Source organism: Eptatretus burgeri, chromosome 15 (genome assembly GCF_056783735.1).
Source record: "Eptatretus burgeri isolate ZD-2024b chromosome 15, Ebu_testis_v1, whole genome shotgun sequence".
In the NCBI taxonomy this organism is placed as follows: Eukaryota; Metazoa; Chordata; class Myxini; order Myxiniformes; family Myxinidae; genus Eptatretus; species Eptatretus burgeri.
In genome coordinates, this window is record NC_140975.1 from 4,306,601 (window position 1) to 4,331,729 (window position 25,129).

At 44.1% G+C, this 25,129-nt stretch overlaps 1 protein-coding gene across 4 annotated transcripts in view; it reads left to right on the forward strand.

Annotated features, from left to right (window-relative positions):
* The window catches only part of LOC147011351 (syntaxin-binding protein 5-like), a 197,496-nt gene that overhangs the window by 41,140 nt on the left and 131,227 nt on the right, over window positions 1-25,129 (forward strand). For all 4 annotated transcript variants that reach the window (XM_085858353.1, XM_085858352.1, XM_085858355.1 and 1 more), the window contains one exon: window positions 23,558-23,639. In XM_085858353.1, the coding sequence (XP_085714479.1) occupies window positions 23,558-23,639 (82 nt within the window). The remainder of the gene's footprint in view (window positions 1-23,557; window positions 23,640-25,129) is intronic.

A 25,129-nucleotide genomic window follows, 5' to 3' on the forward strand; every position in this document is an offset into this window, starting at 1 on the left:
AGACATGTAACACTTATAACTGTTCAGGGTGATCTGATTTGGCCTTTCAAAAAAAAACCTCAATTGTCCCCATCCCTTACCCACCCCCCCCCCCCCGCCGGACTCCTTCCCCCCAGCCCCTCTCTCACACACACACACACACACACACACACACACACACACACACACACACACACACACACACACACACATACACACACACACACACACACACACACACACACACACACACACACACACACACACACACATCCAAAGGGCCCTCACCAGTCTCCACCACATGATGCCACTTTAAATATGACGAACTCGTTGGAGTAATTGGTTACAAACCAGAGGAGATGATTTCTTGGGACTGATTCAAGGAAAGTCCATGACGGTGAAAGCCTTGAGGGTAGCGGTTACTGAGTGAAGAATGAAATGTTTGAGTTTATCTCTAAGTGAAGGAATGATATCATTTATTTACTTAAACTCTCCCGACAGGTTTTCTTCATTAACTTGGTTTGGGTTCATGTTGTGTGTTTTAGGGAATTTGGAAAGTAGAGGAGGAAACGGCGACAAAGTGAACACACAAATGTACCACACATGTACACGTGCGCGCGCGCGCGCGCGCGCACACACACACACACACACACACACACACACACACACACACACACACACACACACACACACACACACACACACACACACACACACACACACACACACGTACATGCACACAAATGTACCACACATGTACACGTGCACACACACTCACAAATGTACGACACATGTACACGTGCACACACACAAATGTACGACATGTACATGTACACGCATGCACAGACACACACAAATATACCACACAATTAATGTACACGTGCACACACACACACAAATGTACAACACATGTACACGTACATGCATGCACACACATGTACACACATGCGCTTACACGCACACACATGTACTACACATGTCCACGTACACGCGCGCACGCACACACACACACACACACACACACACACACACACACACACACACACACACACACACACACACACACACACACACACACACACACACACACACACACACACACACACACACACACACACACACACACACACACACACTGTATATCTGTTTGTCTGTCTGTATATATCTGTCTTTCTGTCTCTCTTTCTGTGTCTCTGTCTGGATATCTGTCTCTCTGTCTGTCTGTATGTCTGTCTGTCTCTCTGTCTGTCTCTCTGTCTGTCTCTCTGTCTGTCTCTCTGTCTGTATATCTGTCTGTCTCTCTGTCTGTATATCTGTCTCTCTGTCTGTCTCTCTGTCTCTCTGTCTGTATATCTGTCTCTCTGTCTGTCTCTCTGTCTCTCTGTCTGTATATCTGTCTATCTGTCTGTCTCTCTGTCTCTCTGTCTCTCTGTCTGTATATCTGTATATCTGTCTCTCTGTCTGTCTGTCTGTCTGTATATCTGTATATCTGTATATATGTCTCTCTGTCTGTATATCTGTCTATCTGTCTGTCTGTCTGTCTATCTGTCTATCTGTCTCTCTGCTGTCTGTCCATCTATCTGTCTATCTGTCTATCTATCTGTCTGTCTGTTTGTCAATCGCCTACAGGTTACAATTTTAAACCGATCGTCATGAAACTTCACTAAGTTTTATTGGGAGTCTCAACTGAGAAGCCGATTGATTTTGAGGTCAAAATGTTAAAGGTCAACTCAAGGTCGAACTTCTAAAATAATCAATTTTCATCCGATTGACCTGAGCTTTGATGAAGATTGTCAATTTTAATCTTCATGAAATGGACAATTTGATGTATCCATGGCAACCATTGGAGAGGGGGGGAGTGTATTTTACAAGGATCGTGCTCTGCACAACGTCTTTTCTTGTTTGTTTGTTTCTCTGTTCTGCTTGGCTCTGCTAAATATGAATGTATAAGCACACATGTCAGGCATAGTATGGATCCTTGGATCCGATCCACTAATAGGGTATGCGTCCGTCAGAGGTAGTTTCTTGTCATCTTTTGCCATACACATGTTGAAGGCTGTTCTTATTTGTTGGCCTTTCAAAAACACCTCCCAGGCTTTTACGCTACGGGTATGAGCTCAATGCTGAGCCAGCCATTTAGTGACACAAACCCAAAATGAAACTTCAATTTTGTGCTTCCTGCTTTCGTCAGACTTTCTCCAATGCATGCCCTTTATTTTGTTGCACTGGAATCCGATCGCACTTCTCTCCACGTCGGCCAAGGAGTAAAGTTTGACATTATTACCGCGTGATATGTGTATACCCGCTCGTGTTCTGTCAAAAAGGAACCACCCCTCTTACGATGGGGTGAGACCATTCTTGACCTGTTCTGGTGATATCATTTCTGACATGGTCCGGATGACACCTGTTCCTGACTTGTTGATCCGGTTCAGGTGGTACCTCTTCCTGATCTGTTGACCTGGTTCAGGTGAGACCCATTCCTGACCTGGTTCAGGTGAGACCCATTCCTGACCTGGTTCAGTTGAGACCCATTCTTGACTTGTTCATCCAGTTCAGGTGGGAGATGTTCCTGATCTGTTGACATGGTTCAGGTGGGACCCGTTCCTGACCTGGTTTGGGTGAGACAAATTCCTGACCTGGTTCAGATGAGACCTGTTCCTGATCTGTTGACCCAGTTAAGACCCATTGCTGACCCGTTGGCTCGGTTCAGGTGCGAACCATTCCTGACCAGTTGACCTGGTTATGGTGAGACCTGTTTCTGCCCGGTTAGGGTTCGACACATTCCTGACCCGTTGAGCCAGTTCAGGTAAGACCCATTCCTGACCCGTTTGGGTGAGACCCGTTCCTGACTTGTTGAGCCGGTTCAGGTAAGACCCCTTCCAGACCTGTTGAGCCGGTTCAAGTAAGACCCGTTCCTGACCTGTTGAGCCGGTTCAGGTAAGACCCGTTCCTGACCTGTTTGGGTGAGACCAGTTCCTGACTTGTTGAGCCAGTTCAGGTAAGACCTGTTCCTGACCTGTTTGGGTGAGACCCGTTCCTGACCTGTTGAGTCGGTTTCATGTTAGACCCGTTCTTGACCTGTTGAGCCGGTTCAGGTAAGACCCGTTCCTGACCCGTTTGGGTGAGACCAGTTCCTGACTTGTTGAGCCAGTTCAGGTAAGACCCGTTCCTGACCTGTTTGGGTGAGACCCGTTCCTGACCTGTTGAGCCGGTTTCATGTTAGACCCATTCCTGACCTGTTGAACCGGTTCAGGTAAGACCCGTTCCTGACCTGTTGAGCCGGTTCAAGTAAGACCAGTTCCTGACCCATTTGGGTGAGACCAGTTCCTGACCCGTTGAACCAGTTCAGGTAAGACCCGTTCCTGATCTGTTTGGGTGAGACCCGTTCCTGACCGGTTCGGTTGAGACCCATTCCTGACCTGTTGACTCCATTCAGGTGAGACCTGTTCCTGACCGGTTCGGGTGAGACTCATTTCTGATCGGTTTGGGTTAAACCCATTACTGACCTGTTGACCCGGTTCAAGTGACACCCATTCCTGGCCTATTTGGGTGAAACGCGCTTTTGTATCTGGAAGTACAGTTTTGGCGATCCGTGTACCATGCACTGCTTAAGTATTAGGCTGTCAAATGGTTGTCCTAAAGCCTGCCAGCTGCCATCTTGCTTATTCCAAGAATATCAAATGAATCATTCTGATCACATGGCTTGGCTGCATGTTGGTATAAGTCCTGCAGTACTTGCTGACCTTTTTATTGCCAAGAAAATGTAGGGGGGTTTTTTTGTCCACAATGCCATCACAGCACAGTAAGCCTGGTGTGGGCAGATTTTGAAAACAACATCTGTCAAACCTCAAAAATGAAGTTTCAAACTTGTCTCCCTCCTCTTTAAATCTGGCAGCACCTTATTTGGTCTGACTCTGGAGTTTGTTCCCCCCTTCCATCCCTTCCCTCCCTTCAAATGGAACCACAGCAAACTCCGCTCATGAGAAGGCCTAATGCCTCAATTCTGTGTTTGCTTCCAAATCTTGTGTCCACACCCCTCACTCTCAGTTCCCATCATTCCCTGTCGAAACCAACTGCTCCTGGACTCTATGTCTTTTGCACCTGAGAAGGTGGAGGAGGTTCTTTCAACCATCAACTCTGACTCTGCTATTGGACTGGACGACATTAGCTCACGTGTCCTAAAAACCTGCTCTGCTGGTCTTGTACATCTTCTTTCTGCCCTTTTTACCCTGTCATTTGCATTAGTTCATCTTCCATCTGCTTGAAAAATCCACCAACATCACTGTATTACATTAGCCTAGTATTGGCTTCGTAGTTAGCGTGGCTGGCTGAGGATCTTGGGGTCCTGAGTTTGAGCCCCGTTTGCTGCTGAATTAACACAAGGTGACGTTGACTCAGCCTGTCATCCTTCCGAGGTCAGCTAAATGAGTACCAGTGTACTGGTAGAGGGTCACAGCATCAGCGGCACAGCGGAGTTTCCAAGAAATGACAGCTACCTGGCAGCCAAGCTACCAAATGAAAGAACAGAACTGTATTACATTAAAAAAGGTGCAGAAACTGATTCCCTTATGAGAGGCCTCTCAGCTTGCTTCCAATCATCAGCAAAGTCATGGAAAGCATCATCATAGTTCATATGAAATCCTTCCTTTTCTCAAACAACCTCATCTCAAATTATGCCTGGTGTTGGCCTAATGGTTAGGGTGGTGGGCTTTGGATCCTAGGGTCCTGAGTTCAAATCCCATTCAGCTGTTGAATTAGTACCAGGTGGGGTTAACTCGGTCCGTCATCCTTCAGAGGTCGGCAAAATGAGTGCCAGCTTGCTGGTATACTGTGTCGGGGTGGTGACCCGGCCAGGATTGTGCCCAATAGCCAAGGAGACTGCTTAAGCAGCACCAACGCTCTGCACAGAGTGTGGTCCCAATCTCCCCCTCCTCATCTCAGATCACCAATTTGGTTTCAGACCAGGTCACTCCACATTGGACATGGTGCTTCCACTCACTCAACAATGGATGGAAGTCCTCAATGTCACACATGAGATCAGGGCCGTCTCTCTGGACATATCTCGTGCTTTTGATACAGCCTGGCATCTTGCCTTGCTCTCCAAACTCTCTGCCGAAAGCAGCGAAAGCTGACCCCACACATGGCTTACTGACATCCACAACTCTCTTAGCCATCGTGTGGCTCTCAACGGAATCCTTTCATCTCCTCTCCCTGTCACAGCTGGAGTGCTCCAAGGCAGTGTTCTGGGCCCAGTCCTATTCTGATCTTCATCAATGATCTCTCTGACTCGATGGAAAACCCCCTTTATCGATTGGCTAATGACTACACCCTCTACCGCGACATTCCTCGTCCCTCCGTTCCGACCTCGACAAAATCACAAGCTGGTCCAACACTTGGAACATGTCTCTCAATCCTGACAGATCTCACACTCTCAGTATCTTTCTCCATAAGGACCATCTGGCAACCCCTAATATATCGTTTCTTAACAATCCTCTAGAGGAAGTTCAGTCACTCAAACTCCTGGGTCTCACTATCAGCCATGATACTATCAAACTGCTCCAATGATCTTTCTTGGGTAAACCACATTTCAAAGTTGGCCTCCAGAGCCACCAGCTTCGTCATGGGCGTCCTCCGTCATGCAAACTCCTTCCTTGGCACACCTGAACTCCGATCCACCTTCAAGGCCTTCATGCGCAGCTTGATGGAGTACTGTTCATTCTTCCCTCCAGGTCTTCAATACAGCTGTTCACCACCATCTCATATCGTCATTAATCCAAAACCATGATTTTTTCAACCCTTGTTAACCCCTTCAAAATCCCTCCTCATTTTCAAGATTTTCCTCCTTGGAGTTCTCTTCTCCATGCCTGCGTGTTTTACGTCCTGTTTTTGTCTGCTACGTCCCGATCCGTTCATAGCGCTCTCTCTTCCATGAGCCTCGACTATGTACACACTAAAAAAAATATTTGGTGTCCAGATGTAATTGACCTCGCTCTGCGTTGTCACCACCTGCGCAACTACCGTCGTATCCGAGATGTAACCACCCAGGCTGTCCTATCCGAAGGTGTCCCAGGTGACCGCCGGTGTCCTTTTTGAATGTGACCGCCCATGTAAGGAAGGAATAATCGGTCTACATTGTTCGATCAGCAGAGCAAGTGAAGCTTTGAAAAACGATTCCCTTTATGTCCAAGAGACAAAGGAATATGTTCGATTCAGACATTTCTCATGGAGACAGCATTCTGGGAGAAAGAAAAATTCTCAAGTTCTCTTGTAAATTGGTAATATCTAGGTGCCAATTGCACCTTCCCCTTTTTCCATGAGTGCGTTTTATTCCAACTTTGTTCCTTTATGGATGTCGAGCTGTCCCGACACACGGCCTATGTTTCTGTACTTTTGTCCGCCATTGAGCAAGCTCAGATGAAAACGTTACTTTGAGAGGCAGAACCTGATTGAGGGGCCACTGGGAGAGTAATTTGACATTCAATCTGATACTTCCGTCCATCCCCTCGTTTCCAAGATTCCATTTGCAAATTGCTCTCTGCCTCGTTTTAATGAAGCAATTGTCTTGCTGTTCATGTCAGAGGTTAATGATCAAAGCCAGAACTATAGAGCAGAGTGGAAACTACTGGGTGGGATGCAAAAGGCCACTCATAGAGACCACTAACGGCTGTTCACCACCACCCCCACTCATGCAAAACCATGATCTTTTCTTTTCTACCCCCATTAACCCTCCCCAGGCCAATCTCTTTCCAAATTTCCAGTTTTACTTTCCAGAGAGTTTCTTTCTGTATCCATCTTGTCCACCCCATGAATCCTCCCCTACTCCTCATCCCTTATTTGGCCAAGCATCCCTCTGTTTTACATGTTCTAGCTCTTCCACGAGCATCGACTTTGTAAAAACAACGATACTACACACTTAGATTTAAAAAAAATAAAATTTTGCATACCTTGTCGAGGCTCATGTGAGAGCTAACACACAACGCACAGCAAGGGGGGCATGAGACAAGAGGGGAGGATGTGGGAAGGACAAAACAGTGGGGAACAGACACATTAGGAGATCTGTGGAAGGGAGAGGGATGGGGGATGGGAATACGGGGAATACAAGATGGACATTACAGGGACTTTCAGGAAGGAAAGCAGGGAATTTGAAGGAGGTGGGTTTGGGTGGATTAACGGGGGTAGAAAAGATCGAGGATTTGGATGGGGGATGATAAGAGGTGGTGGTGAACAGCTGTTTTGAAGGCCTGGAGGGAAGAATAGGATTGAATAGAGTGAGGGAGTTTATTCCAAAGGCGGGAAAAAAGTGGAATGAAAGAGTGAAGGTGTGCAGTGATTTGTGATTTTGGTAGTTTTACCAGAAGGGGGTTGTTGGCGGACCTTGAGGGAGGGCCCTGTGGAAATGGGGTGAGGACAAATCGCAGAGAGAGAGAGAGAGAGAGCAGGGGGGGGGCGAGGCTGGAGAGGAGACGGAAGAAGACAGAAAGACCACCGACCTTCCTGTGGTGAGAGAGTGAGAGGCCCAAAGACTCAGCCTCATCGTGGGAGATGCCAATAATCTGAAATGCCTTGGTTTCCACAGCGTGAAGCCGAGAAAGGTGGGAGGCAGGAGCACCAGCTCAGAGGGGAGAGCAGTACTTCATCAGGCTGCAGACGAAAGCTTTGTCGGTGGTCAGGAGCTCAGGTGGGCCGAGCAAGGACTTTGCACGACGGAGCATTTCCAGTCAGCGACTGGCTTTGGAGGCGAGGTTTGAAATGTGCCTTTCCCAGGAAAGGTCATGGCAGATAGTGAGACCCAGAAGCTTGAAAGAAAAGACTTCTTCCAGAGGATTGTTCAGAAAGTGCAAGATGGGAGGGGGGGTGGTGGGGGGTTCTAAACGGTCCTTTCGAAGAGACATAGTGAGAGTGTGAGATTTGTCTGGATTGAAAGACATGTTCCACGTGTTGGACCAGTTTGTGATTTTATCCAGATCAGCAGTGAGGGAAGAAGCTGCTGCTTGACGGTCTGAGGGATGACAGATGGTACGGCAGAGGGTGGAGTCATCAGCAAAGAGATATAGACGATTTTCCAGAGAGTCGGAGAGATCATTGATGAAAACCAGAAAAAGAACAGGGCCCAGAACGCTACCTTGAGGAACTCCAGCCTGGACAGGAAGAGGGGATGAAAGAACTCCATTTAAGGCCACACGTTGACTGCGACAGGAGAGGAAGTCTGCGAGCCATGAGTGGAGATGGCCTTGGATACCATGGGAAGAGAGTTTGGTGAGTAGGGCAGCATGCCAGATCATGTCAAAAGCACGTGATATGTCTGGGGATACGGCTCTGATTTCATGTCCGGCATTGAGGACCTCCATCCATTGTTGGGAGAGCAGAAGCAGCATATCCAGGGTAGAGTGACCTGGTCTGAAACCAAATTGATGATCGGAAATCAGGACATTGGAGAAGAGGAAGGATTTCATGTCTGAAGAGATGATGGATTCCATAACCTTGCTGATGATTGGGAGAAGGCTGATTGGTCTGTCGTTGCAGGGATCTGTATTTGCACCTTTTTTGTGCAGGGCAGCAATGTTTGCTGATTTCCAAGTAGATTGCAGATGACCTTGAGCAAATGAGAGGGTGAATAGAACAGAGAGAGGGTGAGCAAGAGCAGAAGAGCAGGTTTTTAGGACACGTGGGCTGATGCCGTCTGGACCGGTTGCAGAATCTGACTCGAGGTTTTAAAGCAAGCTCTCCACCTTGTCAGGAGAAAAGGACACAGAATCCAGGGACAGTTGGGTGCGACTAGGTAAGGTGGGTACAGAAAGCAATGTGTTTTGGACACAAGATTTAGCTGCAAACACCGAGTTTAGGCATTCAGCCTTTTCACGTGCGGTATCAGCAGTGCGGCCATTTGAGGTAAGGGAGGGGATGGAGGGGGAACATACACCAGAAACAGATTTGATTGGACGCCACCAGGATTTGGAGGAGGGAGAGAGGTTTGAAAGTTCGGACTTGAGATGAGAAAGATGTTGTTTTCTGGCTCTCCTGAGGGTAGATACACACTTGTTCCGAGCTTTATGGAAGGAACTGAGATTGCCCTCAGTTGGGTTTGCTTTCCATGAGGCAAAGGCAAGTTGTTTCAGGACAACTGCCTCGACACAAGCTTCAGTGAACCAAGGGCAGGAGGAAGGGTAGGACAACTGAAGACGAGATGGGATAAATCTGTGCATGAGGGAGAGCAAGTTTCTTTGAAAGAATTCCCAGGATAACTTGATGTTGGAGAAAGTAGCGATAGGAGACCAGTCTGTAAGTTTTATGGCTGCTTGGAGACCCTGCCTGTTGACTTGAGTGAAATGCCAGACTCGACGGCGGTGAGGTGGTTCTCTGATAACAGCCAGAGAGATGTCCACTTTGACAAGGACGTGGTCAGAAGAACCGATTGGAGCGGAGGAAGAGCAGCAGATATTGTCAGGGAAATTTGTCAAAATCAGATGCAGAAGAGATGAAGTACCATTGCTTGAGATCCGGGTCGGGAAGTTAAACCCTAACCCTAACCCTAATATTTATTTATTTATTACTTACGAAATCTAAAGATTTCGTAAGTATATTGATGACTTCCATCCTCTGTTTGTGTGTTTGTTTGTGGGCACAATAACTCGAGAACAGAAGAACCTACCAATGTCAAATTACACCACGTGGTTCTGGAGGGGGATGTCTAGCGCTGATTCGATTTTGGTCAAAATCGCTCAAAGGTCAAGGTCACAGTGAGGTCAAACATAATTCCGGAAATTCATGTGGAGAAATGGAGTATTTTTGCTTCGCTCGACGTTACGAGTTCCTTTTAACTTCGATTTTAATTTTGTCTTCGGTTTTTGCGATCGCTTAGGACGCTTAAAACTCGGTTGTCGAAATTCTGGTAAAAATCAGATGTTTTGGAGACATTTTAAGATTGTATAAAAATATTTAACGCGCCGCGTCACGGCTTGTCACGTGGTGCAGTGCGCTCGAGCAGACGCGTCGTTGAGTCACGTAAAGGTTTTGCGTGTGCGCGCTGACGTCATCGCGCTCGCCCCGGCGTCCTTTCGAGTTGGGGGGGGGCGTCAAGTGTGACGTTTCTTGGTTTATTGGTTTCCCTAGTCTAGTCTAGTCTATTGGTTTCCCTAGTCCATTGGCTTGAGGAAACCGGCTGGGAAGCTGGTGAAACGTTGCCTGAGACTGGGTCTACTCTTGCTTATTGCTCAAGCTAGTGGAGTAGATCGAGTTTTTGGTTCTAAGCACCTTCTGCTTCTTTAAATATACATATATATATATATATATATATATATATATATATATATATATATATATATATATATATATATATATATATATATCTCTGAAAGAGCAGCAAATCTTCGTTTCCCGAAAGTTATGAACTTTATCTCACACGTGATCGATCACCCCAAATTGATGGATGCATGAGATCATCATAACACAAATTGGCTGTTTCTGTTGCTCCCATCATGCTGTGAAGAGTGAATTAGCACCTGCTGTGGAGTCAGCCATGATGGAAAGCTCGAAGGGAGTGCGCTCACCACCAAGCTCTCTGAGGCTGGATTCAATCTCCTGCCAAATGAGATCCCATTAAAAGCATTGCCTGGTGCCATGTGCAATTCTGGAGCTTACTATATATACAGTGGGGTCAATGAAGATCCATGAAGGGATTTTCACATGATTCGGCTTACGGAGATCAATATACTGCTCGAATTCAAGACCGCATGTCTCGGGTCTTCCCTCTCTCGTGCTGTATACTTATTATGTATGCAGAAGAAAAATGAATGGGGGAGGAGGATGAGAGAGGAGATTTGTTTCGAGAAGTAAATGGATGGAGTTGTAGCGGAGAGGGGAGAGAGGAGGGTAATGCGCTGGGTGTCTGTTGATGGGAAGAGGTGTATGGGATTACCCCATGTATGGGAGGAGGAAAGCAGGGTTAAGCTATTGGTTCACTTCTATCTGTCTGTCTGTCTGTCTGTCGACAAATGTCAGTTTATGATCAAGGAACAACTTACTTTCAATTGAATGTTTTATTTGGAACACAAATCGGAACATGAATTGGAAACCGAACCTGTAGTTTCACTGTACTTTGGCTCTGAATTTGTCCTGATTGCACATGCGCAGAGAGGAGAGAGATAATATTTTTTACTCTGTCTGCCTATCTGGCAGCCATCTTGGATTTACCTCTCACGAAAACCTTCAAAATTCTTCTCCAGAATGGCTGGACAGATTGAGGCAAAACTTCACACACCTAATCAGCTTGGCTTGTGCACACTCCGATGATAAATGATAATTGATGTCACGTGGTTCGGTGGCCATCTTGGATTGAAGAAAAATATTAAATGACGTTTACTCTGGAACCGCTTATCCGATCGAAGTTAAACGTACCAAATATCATCGAACACTATTGCTGCATACAATGTAAAAATGATGTCATAGGTCATGTGGTGTGGCAGCCATATTGGAAAAGAAAACAAACCTTAACCGATCAAAACGAAACTTTTGATCCCACACATGATCCTCTAACGAATCGCGGGCAGAGCCCAAATTTTCAATGCCATAGGTCACGTGGTTTGGTAGCTATGTAAGTTTGAAAACTGAAAATTAAAAAACCTTTTTCTCCAAAACCACTTAACGGATCGATGTGAATCAAGTTGCGTTAACATGGAACAACGGCAGTGGATCACAATTGCAAAGTTTTGTATCGATCGCTGCAGCAGTTTCTGATTTTTTTGATTTTTTTTTTTTAAATAATTTTCATTGAAACCAATGCAGCTGCCACACCATGTGACTGATGACATCATTTTTATCTGCAAAGTCTGGTATTGATAGGTTAAACGGTTTCAGGGAAATCATTGTTTAATCACTCATTGCCTTAATACCAACGTGGCTGCCACATCATGTGATTGATGAGGTCATTGTTAAATAAAATATTTGTAGCATCAGTAGTGGATCATCACTGCAGAGTCACGCATCGAAAGGCTAAATGGTTTCAGAGAAATGTATATTTTTTAATATGATCGACTCAGCATGGGGAATATTGGTTGAAAATGTCAACATCATTGGTCACATGGTCTTGCAGCCATGTTCGACAAGAAGCAATATCCGATCGACGTGAAACTCTATACGTGATCGGCCATCCATTCTGAATTTGATTTTATAAAGAAGACGTCGTGGGTCAGGTGTCCGATCGAAGCGGGGTAGAATGTTTTTTTTAAATATAACTATGACGTCATAGGTCATGTGATGTGGCAGCCATGTTGGAAAAAAGGAGAAACTTTGGACCTCTGTATCTCCGAAGCCGCTACATGGAAAAAAAATTGAAACTTGGCACGTGTGAAGTACTCCCCATGGGAAACAAGTGTGATTTTTTTTTGATGATGTCATACGTGGCTTCGTGATGATGTCATCATTGCATATGTCAACCGCTTTATCTGATTAGTATGTAAATTTCTGAGGGTCATCTCGGGCTAAATTGTAATTGGCAAAAAAAATTATGACGTCATCCGTCACGTGGTTCGGCAGCCATATTGTTTTTAACATAAAATCTTACAGCCTTTTTAACATATTTTAACATAAAATCTTAAAATCTTTTAACATAAAAAATAAAAAAATAACTCCGTAACAGCCGAACTGATCAAGGTGAAACGTTACAGTACGATTGCCTATCCATGAGGAACAAAAGGTTCTCCACCAATGACATCATTGGTCACGTGTTTTGGCAGCTGTTATTTTTTGAAGAATAAACATTTTAAAATCTTCTCCAGAACAGCTTGAGAGATCGAGGAGAAACTTCACTTACATGTTCCCCAAGCCTTGGGGATACCAGAGTGTTCACGAATAATTGAAAGGTCACATTGTCTGGCAGCCAGAATTATTTAATATATTGAATCTGGGTTCAGGAATTTAAGCCAAACTTTGTGCAAGTATATATAATGATGTGATAATGTGGGCGGAAGCATACTGGTGACGTGGTGACGTTGAAAATTGTCGTTCTACAGTAGTTTACAACGAAAATGGCCACCAGTTGGCCCTCTTTAATCGAATCGTGAAACAAAACGATGTGCATATGTACACCATCACGTATCGTCTTTGTGCTAAGTTTAAACAAAACGTGTCCATACATGTCAGAGATATGGCTGCGGACGGTCGGAAGCAAGGACGGACGAGACCCCACTCGTAAAGCCCCCGTTTTGGATTAAGTCCAACGGAGGATAAAAATCATTCCAAACAGGAAACTTAATGTGTTTATTGACGTCATAAAAGACAAAAATATCAAGTATGAATAACTCGTGTATCGTGATAGATAGTGTGGTGTAAAAGACTTTGCATCAACGTCGGCAAACTTCCGCAATCCTTTTTCCTACAACCCTTAAAATCCCTCAATTTATTTCAATTGAATTATATACTTAAACGATGAAACACAAATCGCCTTTTTGGCAATTTCAAAACCCTTCCGTTTTTCAGTACTTGGACAAAATATTACGGCATTTTACATCATCTCGACCAATCAAATTTCCGCTCGTAGACCCCTCCCGTGTCCTTGTTTCTCTAGACAGCGCGGGGTGAGATGTTTCATGAACTCTCTAGTTTGGATCTTTTGTTCATCGACAACTTATCAATGGTCAGAGCAGATTAGATCAGAGGTTTGTCATCATGTAGATCTGTATAAGAGAACCTGGAAACTTGGATTGAGAAGGTCTTTCGATTCCAACTTGCTTTAAGCAATACATGTGAGCAAAATCTGTCAACCTCTTGTTCATCCGCCTGGTCATTTCCATGATCTACTCCCCCCGACAACGATTGATCAGGACAACGCCCAAATAAATAGTATTTTTCCCGATGCTCATGAATTCCGTGGGGTCCATGGTCCCCAATGTCGACATGACCCTTTTCTCCCCAAGGATCGTTTAATTTACATGATGTTATTTGTAAGAATGGAAATTTCGATTTGTATACTCTGTTGGAAGCTGTGGATGATGAGCTTATGTGTGTTGGATGTTGCAGTCTTTATTGAGGTGTAAGATCTCCTAATGGTGGTGCACATGTGGTCAGTCGAGGTCTCACTTACAATTCTGTTCACGTGCGTTGCAGCTCTGCCGGCACGCGCAGCCCTGGCAGTATCAGGAATGCAGAAAAGGAAACCGAGCTGGATCGGTTTGGGATTTCTCAGGGACTTCATTGAGAAATCCCAAATCATGAATTTTCCAATCGGTGAATATTCCATCATTTCGAAGACAACACTCAGAGGGTGACTCATCTCGCTTACCTTTGTTGCAGTACGGTTAAGGTGTGGATTAAATCGGTCAATGATGGCTGGAGGATTGTGATCTTTGTCTGAAAAATCATTAATGGTCAAGAAACCCTCCATGAAAGCCTCGACCTTCCATGTCCTGACTGTTGGTGGTCACGTACAGTGAGACCTGCTCTTACTGTGGGGAATGCCGCCAGGTGGTTAAACATCACTGGGAAGCCAAGTCTACCCGACAGTGACTTTTTAAAGGTAGAAAATGCAGACACGGACAAATCTACCTTAAAAACACCACGCGATGCATCACGACAGTAATGGCATGACAGCTACCCGACCTCAAACGTTATTCAGGGCAAAGTTTGAGAGATGCTTATCCTGATGAACCTGTCCTCTCATCACTGCATTATATCCACGAAATATTGATGAATGAATCCATGAACATCCTGTGAGACCTTGCAACTTCCAAAACACAAGAAATTATTGAGATCCCTGCAGTGTGTGTGTGTGTGTGTGTGTGTGTGTGTGTGTGTGTGTGTGTGTGTGTGTGTGTGTGTGTGTGTGTGTGTGTGTGTGTGTGTGTGTGTGTGTGTGTGTGTGTGTGTGTGTGTGTGTGTGTGTGTGTGTGTGTGTGTGTGTGTGTGTGTGTGTGTGTGTGTGAGAGAGAGAGAGAAGGAAGGAAGGAAGAAAGACAACTTCTTCCACTGTAACGCATCTCTTACTAACTATCTTTATGCCTCCGCAGACGAAGTCGCCGGTGGCATTAAGTTTTCGGGATGTCCGTCCGTCCGTATGTATGTCCGTCCACAATAATTTTTCTTTGTTTTCTCTGCAACCGTTTATCCCATTGACACGAAATTTTCACTATAAGTTTGACTGCTCATGTAAAAATGATTTAATGATAACTATGACGTCATAGGTCACGTGGTGTGGCAGCCATATTGGAAAAACGGAAAAGCTCTGAAACTTGGCACACAGCAAGTACTCATGCAAAATGTGTGATTTTTATGACGTCATAGGTGGCTTCATTATGACGTTATAATTGCATATGTCGAACGCTTTATCTGATCAGTAAGGAAATTTTTGAGGGTCATCTCGGGCTACATTGTTTGGGGGGAAAAAATCGAGACGTCATTGGTCACGTGGTTTGGCAGCCATATTGTTTTAACATAAAAACATTCAAAAATCTTCTCTGAAACGGCTGAACAGATTGAGGCGAAACTTTACAGGGATGATCGCCTATCCAGAAGGACCGAGAAGTTCTCCACCTATGACGTCATAGGTCACATGGTGTGGCAGCTATGACTTTTTTGAAGAATAAAACTTTTATAATCTTATTCTCCAGGAGGGCCTGACAGATCGAGGGGAAACTTCACCCACATGTTCCCCAAACCTTGGGGGGTGTTCACGAATAATCAATAGGTCACATTGTCTGGCAGCCATATTGGATTGAATGAAAATCTTCTAAAAATTCTTTCTCTTGAACCGCTTCATCAATCGATGTGAAACGTCATAATTATGATTTATAAGTCATGTGAAATATATGCTTTAAATTTCAACCTGATCGGGCGCATGGCCCGGCAGCCAGAATTATGTAATTTTTTTAAAATCTGGGTTCAGGGATGAAAGTCAAACTTGGTACAAGTATGTGTAATGATGTAATAATGTGGGCGGAGGAATGTCGCAATGTGGAAGAGTGCCAGTGAAGTTTTTAATGCTTTGAGTAGGTTACAAGTAAAAAGTAAAGTCATAAACTTCACCAGAACACACACACACACACCTGGAACACGCACACACACACACACACACACACACACACACACACACACACACACACACACACACACACACACACACACACACACACACACACACACACACACATACACCTGGAACACACGCACATGCACACACACACACACACACACACACACACACACACACACACACACACACACACACACACACACACACACACACACACACACACACACCTGTTGATTGCTTATCACAGTGTAACCAAACCATGCCACTAATGTACACATCCGGGTGATGATTTTATCATCGATGCAAATTCCAACTCCAATTGAGCTTTCTCCATGCGACCATGAGTGTGGGGCACTGTGTTATAATAGGGGGACAGGGGTTCCAAGCTATGTTAATGTTGTACAAGAACTATTGATTGTAATCCACAAGGACGTGTCTGAGCGTGTCATGAAATGGAACACTCACCTCTTAGGCCTCGAACGTTGAGTCACAGGGAATGCCGGTCGGGTTTGGGTAATCATCAAACTTGCCTGATGACGTGTCAAATCATCAAAACTTCACTGGTGGATCATGAGTGTTTGTTCCTTCACACGATTATTCCACTTTGTCCCATTTGTCTGTGTTTGTTCCTTCACACGATTATTCCACTTTCTCCCATTTGTCTGTGTTTGTTCCTTTACATGATTAATCCACTTTCTCCCATTTGTCTGTGTTTGTTCCTTTACACGATTATTCCACTTTGTCCCATTTGTCTGTGTTTGTTCCTTTACATGATTATTCCACTTTGTCCCATTTGTCTGTGTTTGTTCCTTCACACGATTATTCCACTTTCTCCCATTTGTCTGTGTTTGTTCCTTTACATGATTATTCCACTTTGTCCCATTTGTCTGTGTTTGTTCCTTTACGTGATTATTCCACTTTGTCCCATTTGTCTGTGTTTGTTCCTTTACATGATTATTCCACTTTCTCCCATTTGTCTGTGTTTGTTCCTTTACACGATTATTCCACTTTGTCCCATTTGTCTGTGTTTGTTCCTTTACATGATTATTCCACTTTGTCCCATTTGTCTGTGTTTGTTCCTTTACATGATTATTCCACTTTGTCCCATTTGTCTGTGTTTGTTCCTTTACATGATTATTCCACTTTGTCCCATTTGTCTGTGTTTGTTCCTTCACACAATTATTTCACTTTGTCCCATTTGTCTGTGTTTGTTCCTTTACGTGATTATTCCACTTTGTCCCATTTGTCTGTGTTTGTTCCTTTACGTTATTATTCCACTTTGTCCCATTTTTCTGTTTGTTCCTTTACGTGGTTATTCCACTTTGTCCCATTTGTCTGTGTTTGTTCCTTTACGTGATTATTCCACTTTGTCCCATTTGTCTGTGTTTGTTCCTTTACGTTATTATTCCACTTTGTCCCATTTTTCTGTTTGTTCCTTTACGTGGTTATTCCACTTTGTCCCATTTGTCTGTGCTTGTTCCTTCACATGATTATTTCACTTTGTCCCATTTTTCTGTTTGTTCCTTCACATGATTATTTCACTTTGACCCATTTGTCTGTGTTTGTTCCATGACATGATTATTCCACTTTGTCCCATTTGTCTCTGTTTGTTCCTTTACGTGGTTACTCCACTTTGTCCCATTTGTCTGTGTTTGTTTCTTTACATGATAATTCCACTTTGTCCCATTTGTCTGTGTTTGTTTCTTTACATGATTATTTCACTTTGTCCCATTTGTCTGTGTTTGTTCCTTTCCGTGATTATGTCACTTTGTCCCATTTGTCTGTGTTTGTTTCTTTCCGTGATTATGTCACTTTGTCCCATTTGTCTGTGTTTGTTCCATGACATGATTATTCCACTTTGTCCCATTTGTCTGTTTGTTCCTTTACGTGGTTACTCCACTTTGTCCCATTTGTCTGTGTTTGTTCCTTTACGTGATTATTCCACTTTGTCCCATTTGTCTGTGTTTGTTCCTTTACGTTATTATTCCACTTTGTCCCATTTTTCTGTGCTTGTTCCTTTACGTGGTTATTTCACTTTGTCCCATTTGTCTGTGTTTGTTCCTTTACGTGATTATTCCACTTTGTCCCATTTGTCTGTGTTTGTTCCTTTACGTTATTATTCCACTTTGTCCCATTTGTCTCTGTTTGTTCCTTTACGTGGTTACTCCACTTTGTCCCATTTGTCTGTGTTTGTTTCTTTACATGATAATTCCACTTTGTCCCATTTGTCTGTGTTTGTTTCTTTACATGATTATTTCACTTTGTCCCATTTGTCTGTGTTTGTTCCTTTCCGTGATTATGTCACTTTGTCCCATTTGTCTGTGTTTGTTCCTTTCCGTGATTATGTCACTTTGTCCCATTTGTCTGTGTTTGTTCCTTTACGTTATTATTCCACTTTGTCCCATTTTTCTGTTTGTTCCTTTACGTGGTTATTCCACTTTGTCCCATTTGTCTGTGTTTGTTCCTTTACATGATTATTTCACTTTGTTCCATTTGTCTGTGTTTGTTCCTTTACATGATTATTTCACTTTGTCCCATTTGTCTGTGTTTCTCGGATTGCCAAAGCGCTGTCCGCATCGCTCGGGTTCATGTCCCTCACTGTTGTCATTCCTTTGTGTTTTTCAGTTGAACCAGTGATTGTAAATGTTTGTTCATTTCCTCACCACCACTAATACACCACGGAGATTCATGAACACACCACCACTAATACACCACGGAGATTCATGAACACACCACCACTAATACACCACGGAGATTCATGAACACACCACCACTGATACACCAAGGAGATTCATGAACACACCACCACTAATACACCACGGAGATTCATGAACACACCACCACTAATACACCACGGAGATTCATGAACACACCACCACTGATACACAAAGGAGATTCATGAACACACCACCACTAATACACCAATGAGATTCATGAACACACCACCACTAATACACCAAGGAGATTCATGAACACACCACCACTAATACACCAATGAGATTCATGTACACACCACCACTAATACACCAAGGAGATTCATGAACACACCACCACTAATACACAAAGGAGAATCATGAACACACCACCACGAATACACCAAGGAGATTTATGAACACACCACCACGAATACACCAAGGAGAATCATGAACACACCACCACTAATACACCAATGAGATTCATGTACACACCACCACTAATACACCAATGAGAGGAGAGTTCGAGTATACACCACCACTAATATGCAATGAGAGGAGAGTTCGAATATACACCACCACTAAGATGCAATGAGAAGAGAGTTCGAGTACACACCACTACTAATATGCAATGAGAGGAGAGTTTGAGTACACACCACCACTAATATGCAATGAGAGGAGAGTTTGAGTACACACCACCACTAATATGCAATGAGAAGAGAGTTCGAGTACACACCACCACTAATATGCAATGAGAAGAGTGTTCGAGTACACACCACCACTAACATGCAATGAGAGGAGAGTTCGAGTACACATCACCACTAATATGCAATGAGAAGAGAGTTCGAGTACACACCACCACTAATATGCAATGAGAAGAGAGTTCGAGTACACACCACTACTAATATGCAATGAGAAGAGAGTTCGAGTACACACCACCACTAATATGCAATGAGAAGAGAGTTCGAGTACACACCACCACTAATATGCAATGAGAGGAGAGTTTGAGTACACACCACCACTAATATGCAATGAGAAGAGAGTTCGAGTACACACCACCACTAATATGCAATGAGAAGAGTGTTCGAGTACACACCACCACTAACATGCAATGAGAGGAGAGTTCGAGTACACATCACCACTAATATGCAATGAGAAGAGAGTTCGAGTACACACCACCACTAATATGCAATGAGAAGAGAGTTCGAGTACACACCACCACTAATATGCAATGAGAGGAGAGTTCGAGTACACATCACCACTAACATGCAATGAGAAGAGAGTTCGAGTACACACCACCACTAATATGCAATGAGAAGAGAGTTCGAGTACACACCACCACTAATATGCAATGAGAGGAGAGTTCGAGTACACACCACCACTAATATGCAATGAGAGGAGAGTTTGAGTACACACCACCACTAATATGCAATGAGAAGAGAGTTCGAGTACACACCACCACTAATATGCAATGAGAAGAGAGTTCGAGTACACATCACCACTAACATGCAATGAGAGGAGAGTTCGAGTACACACCACCACTAATATGCAATGAGAAGAGAGTTCGAGTACACACCACCACTAATATGCAATGAGAGGAGAGTTTGAGTACACACCACCACTAATATGCAATGAGAAGAGAGTTCGAGTACACACCACCACTAATATGCAATGAGAAGAGAGTTCGAGTACACACCACCACTAATATGCAATGAGAAGAGTGTTCGAGTACACACCACCACTAACATGCAATGAGAGGAGAGTTCGAGTACACATCACCACTAACATGCAATGAGAGGAGAGTTCGAGTACACACCACCACTAATATGCAATGAGAAGAGAGTTCGAGTACACACCACCACTAATATGCAATGAGAAGAGAGTTCGAGTACACACCACCACTAACATGCAATGAGAGGAGAGTTCGAGTACACATCACCACTAACATGCAATGAGAGGAGAGTTCGAGTACACACCACCACTAATATGCAATGAGAAGAGAGTTCGAGTACACACCACCACTAATATGCAATGAGAGGAGAGTTTGAGTACACACCACCACTAATATGCAATGAGAAGAGAGTTCGAGTACACACCACCACTAATATGCAATGAGAAGAGAGTTCGAGTACACACCACCACTAATATGCAATGAGAAGAGTGTTCGAGTACACACCACCACTAACATGCAATGAGAGGAGAGTTCGAGTACACATCACCACTAACATGCAATGAGAGGAGAGTTCGAGTACACACCACCACTAATATGCAATGAGAAGAGAGTTCGAGTACACATCACCACTAATATGCAATGAGAGGAGAGTTCGAGTACACACCACCACTAATATGCAATGAGAAGAGAGTTCGAGTACACACCACCACTAATATGCAATGAGAGGAGAGTTCGAGTACACACCACCACTAATATGCAATGAGAAGAGAGTTCGAGTACACACCACCACTAATATGCAATGAGAAGAGAGTTCGAGTACACACCACCACTAATATGCAATGAGAGGAGAGTTTGAGTACACACCACCACTAATATGCAATGAGAAGAGAGTTCGAGTACACACCACCACTAATATGCAATGAGAAGAGAGTTCGAGTACACACCACCACTAATATGCAATGAGAAGAGAGTTCGAGTACACATCACCACTAACATGCAATGAGAGGAGAGTTCGAGTACACACCACCACTAATATGCAATGAGAAGAGAGTTCGAGTACACACCACCACTAATATGCAATGAGAGGAGAGTTTGAGTACACACCACCACTAATATGCAATGAGAGGAGAGTTTGAGTACACACCACCACTAATATGCAATGAGAAGAGAGTTCGAGTACACACCACCACTAATATGCAATGAGAAGAGTGTTCGAGTACACACCACCACTAACATGCAATGAGAGGAGAGTTCGAGTACACATCACCACTAACATGCAATGAGAGGAGAGTTCGAGTACACACCACCACTAATATGCAATGAGAAGAGAGTTCGAGTACACACCACCACTAATATGCAATGAGAAGAGAGTTCGAGTACACACCACCACTAACATGCAATGAGAGGAGAGTTCGAGTACACATCACCACTAACATGCAATGAGAGGAGAGTTCGAGTACACACCACCACTAATATGCAATGAGAAGAGAGTTCGAGTACACACCACCACTAATATGCAATGAGAGGAGAGTTTGAGTACACACCACCACTAATATGCAATGAGAAGAGAGTTCGAGTACACACCACCACTAATATGCAATGAGAAGAGAGTTCGAGTACACACCACCACTAATATGCAATGAGAAGAGTGTTCGAGTACACACCACCACTAACATGCAATGAGAGGAGAGTTCGAGTACACATCACCACTAACATGCAATGAGAGGAGAGTTCGAGTACACACCACCACTAATATGCAATGAGAAGAGAGTTCGAGTACACATCACCACTAATATGCAATGAGAGGAGAGTTCGAGTACACACCACCACTAATATGCAATGAGAAGAGAGTTCGAGTACACACCACCACTAATATGCAATGAGAGGAGAGTTCGAGTACACACCACCACTAATATGCAATGAGAAGAGAGTTCGAGTACACACCACCACTAATATGCAATGAGAAGAGAGTTTGAGTACACACCACCACTAATATGCAATGAGAGGAGAGTTCGAGTACACATCACCACTAATATGCAATGAGAAGAGAGTTCGAGTACACACCACCACTAATATGCAATGAGAAGAGAGTTCGAGTACACACCACCACTAATATGCAATGAGAGGAGAGTTCGAGTACACACCACCACTAATATGCAATGAGAAGAGAGTTCGAGTACACATCACCACTAATATGCAATGAGAGGAGAGTTCGAGTACACACCACCACTAATATGCAATGAGAAGAGAGTTCGAGTACACACCACCACTAATATGCAATGAGAGGAGAGTTTGAGTACACACCACCACTAATATGCAATGAGAAGAGAGTTCGAGTACACATCACCACTAATATGCAATGAGAGGAGAGTTCGAGTACACACCACCACTAATATGCAATGAGAAGAGAGTTCGAGTACACACCACCACTAATATGCAATGAGAGGAGAGTTCGAGTACACACCACCACTAATATGCAATGAGAAGAGAGTTCGAGTACACACCACCACTAACATGCAATGAAAGCAGAGTTCGAGTACACACCACCACTAATATGCAATGAGAAGAGAGTTCGAGTACACACCACCACTAATATGCAATGAGAGGAGAGTTCGAGTACACACCACCACTAACATGCAATGAGAGGAGAGTTCGAGTACACACCACCACTAACATGCAATGAGAGGAGAGTTCGAGTACACACCACCACTAACATGCAATGAGAGGAGAGTTCGAGTACACACCACCACTAATATGCAATGAGAGGAGAGTTCGAGTACACACCACCACTAATATGCAATGAGAGGAGAGTTCGAGTACACACCACCACTAACATGCAATGAGAGGAGAGTTCGAGTACACACCACCACTGATATTTCCATTCATACCTTACATTGTCCCTTCGTTCACATTTGCTTTCTCTGCTCGTGGTTGGTTTATAGTTCGCACCCCTTTTAACCTGCGAATGGGGAATGCATGTCCAGGGATATGAATTCCCTCCATCTGGTATTATTCATTGGTTATTAACGGAAAGTCCTCTTCACGGCAGGTACCCGATGTGTGAAAACCATGAGAGTGTTGTGGGAAATGTGCGTCGGAGTCAGACATGATCCGAGCTTCTTCAGAGATACATCGGTAATGTTTTAGATCACCTTGTACACGTCACCTGCATGGACCTTAATGGCTGAGCAGCTTTGGGCGACCAGGGGTGGACTGCCACTGTCACCACGAGGCTGGATGTGAAGTGACACACCTGCAGTTTCTGGTCAATGAGGTAAGCTGGTGTGTTTTGGGGGGGGGGGGGAGGGGGGAGTTGTCGGAGTAAAGGGTCATCGAGTGATAATAAAAATGTTGTGAAGACCCAACGATCTATCCTTTACAGAATTTGCCTTCAGACATGATTTTGATTGATGTCTTGGGCTCCTTGTCAAAGTGCTGGTCCAATCACATCATCTGTTGTGCTCTTTGCTATTTGGTGTTTCGCAAAGGTGAAAAGAGCCATTTTGAATACCTCCATGATATGTTGATAATTTCACAGAAATGATCCTTCATTTTTTTCCATCGCTTTATTCTCCATGTAGACCACGTGGTTGAGATGATATTGATGTAATATGTGGTTCGTTCTCCCTCCATAAGGACTCCTTGCGTTGCCAAACCTTCCCAAAATATTTGTGAGATTCCTCTCTGAACCCTTAGTGTGAGCTCAAGTAATTAAAACTTCATTTGCTGTTTATCTGAACTTCGCTTTCTCTAGAAATACCAAAATGATGCACTTATTGTTTGAAATTTTTGTGTTCTCAAAGAGGTTCAATGAAAACCCCAATGTAATCCACGCCAGGATGCTCGGTGTGCATGTGGGCAAACCCCTTGAAACGGCGGTGTTTGGGCACAACAAGTATGCCGTGTACGCGTGCAAACGAAGGATTGTTCCCTAAACTGGATCACAAAGCTTCTGAAAGAAGCTGAAAATACTTGGAAAGTACTTGATTGGAAGGGCTGTGCGTCGGCACAACAAAAGACTTGGAGAACTTTCTCAGCTCGCCGAAGGGGTAGCTACCCGTACCGCAAGCTCACGACCAGGTGGGTCGGTGCACGGTCCGAGTGGACTTGCACACGCCCATCCACTCGGGTCTTGCACCGACCCACATTGTGTGCGTTTGTGTGTGTGTGCTTTTTTTTTTACCCACTGCTGACTCTACAATGTCCAAACAGGAAAAGGTAGGAACCTGGTACCTCTCATCCATAAAGAGTTCTTGTATTTCTATATTTCCGTGAGTCTGATTTGCATTCAGGAACAGAACAATTGTGGTTAACAATTTAAAAAATTGCCACTCTTTCGTCTAAATGCTGAAAGTTATGTTTAAAAGACGATTTTAATCACACATTTCGTGTTTATAGCAACGGCAGGTTAAAAGCGCCCCGCGAGCCAATCCGAGTCGGTGTAAACACATACACTCCACCACGCATGTGCAAACGCCTCGTCTTGCATTCATACGTCAGTTGTGGAAAACTCACGAAAAGTTGTGGAAAACTCACGAAAACTATGAGAGCAATTTTTGTGGACTTCTAACGAGACCACGATTGATGTCTGTTAAAGGGATTGGACTAAAAGCCTTGAGGATTCCAGAAGAGATGTGCAAAATGGTTCACGTTGAACTGCAAGACGTGAAACTCACGCGCAAACCTCACCTTGAGTCAGGTTAATGGTAAAGTCTGAGAACCCAGAAGTTTATTCATTTAAATCATTGCAAGTGTACATCAAAT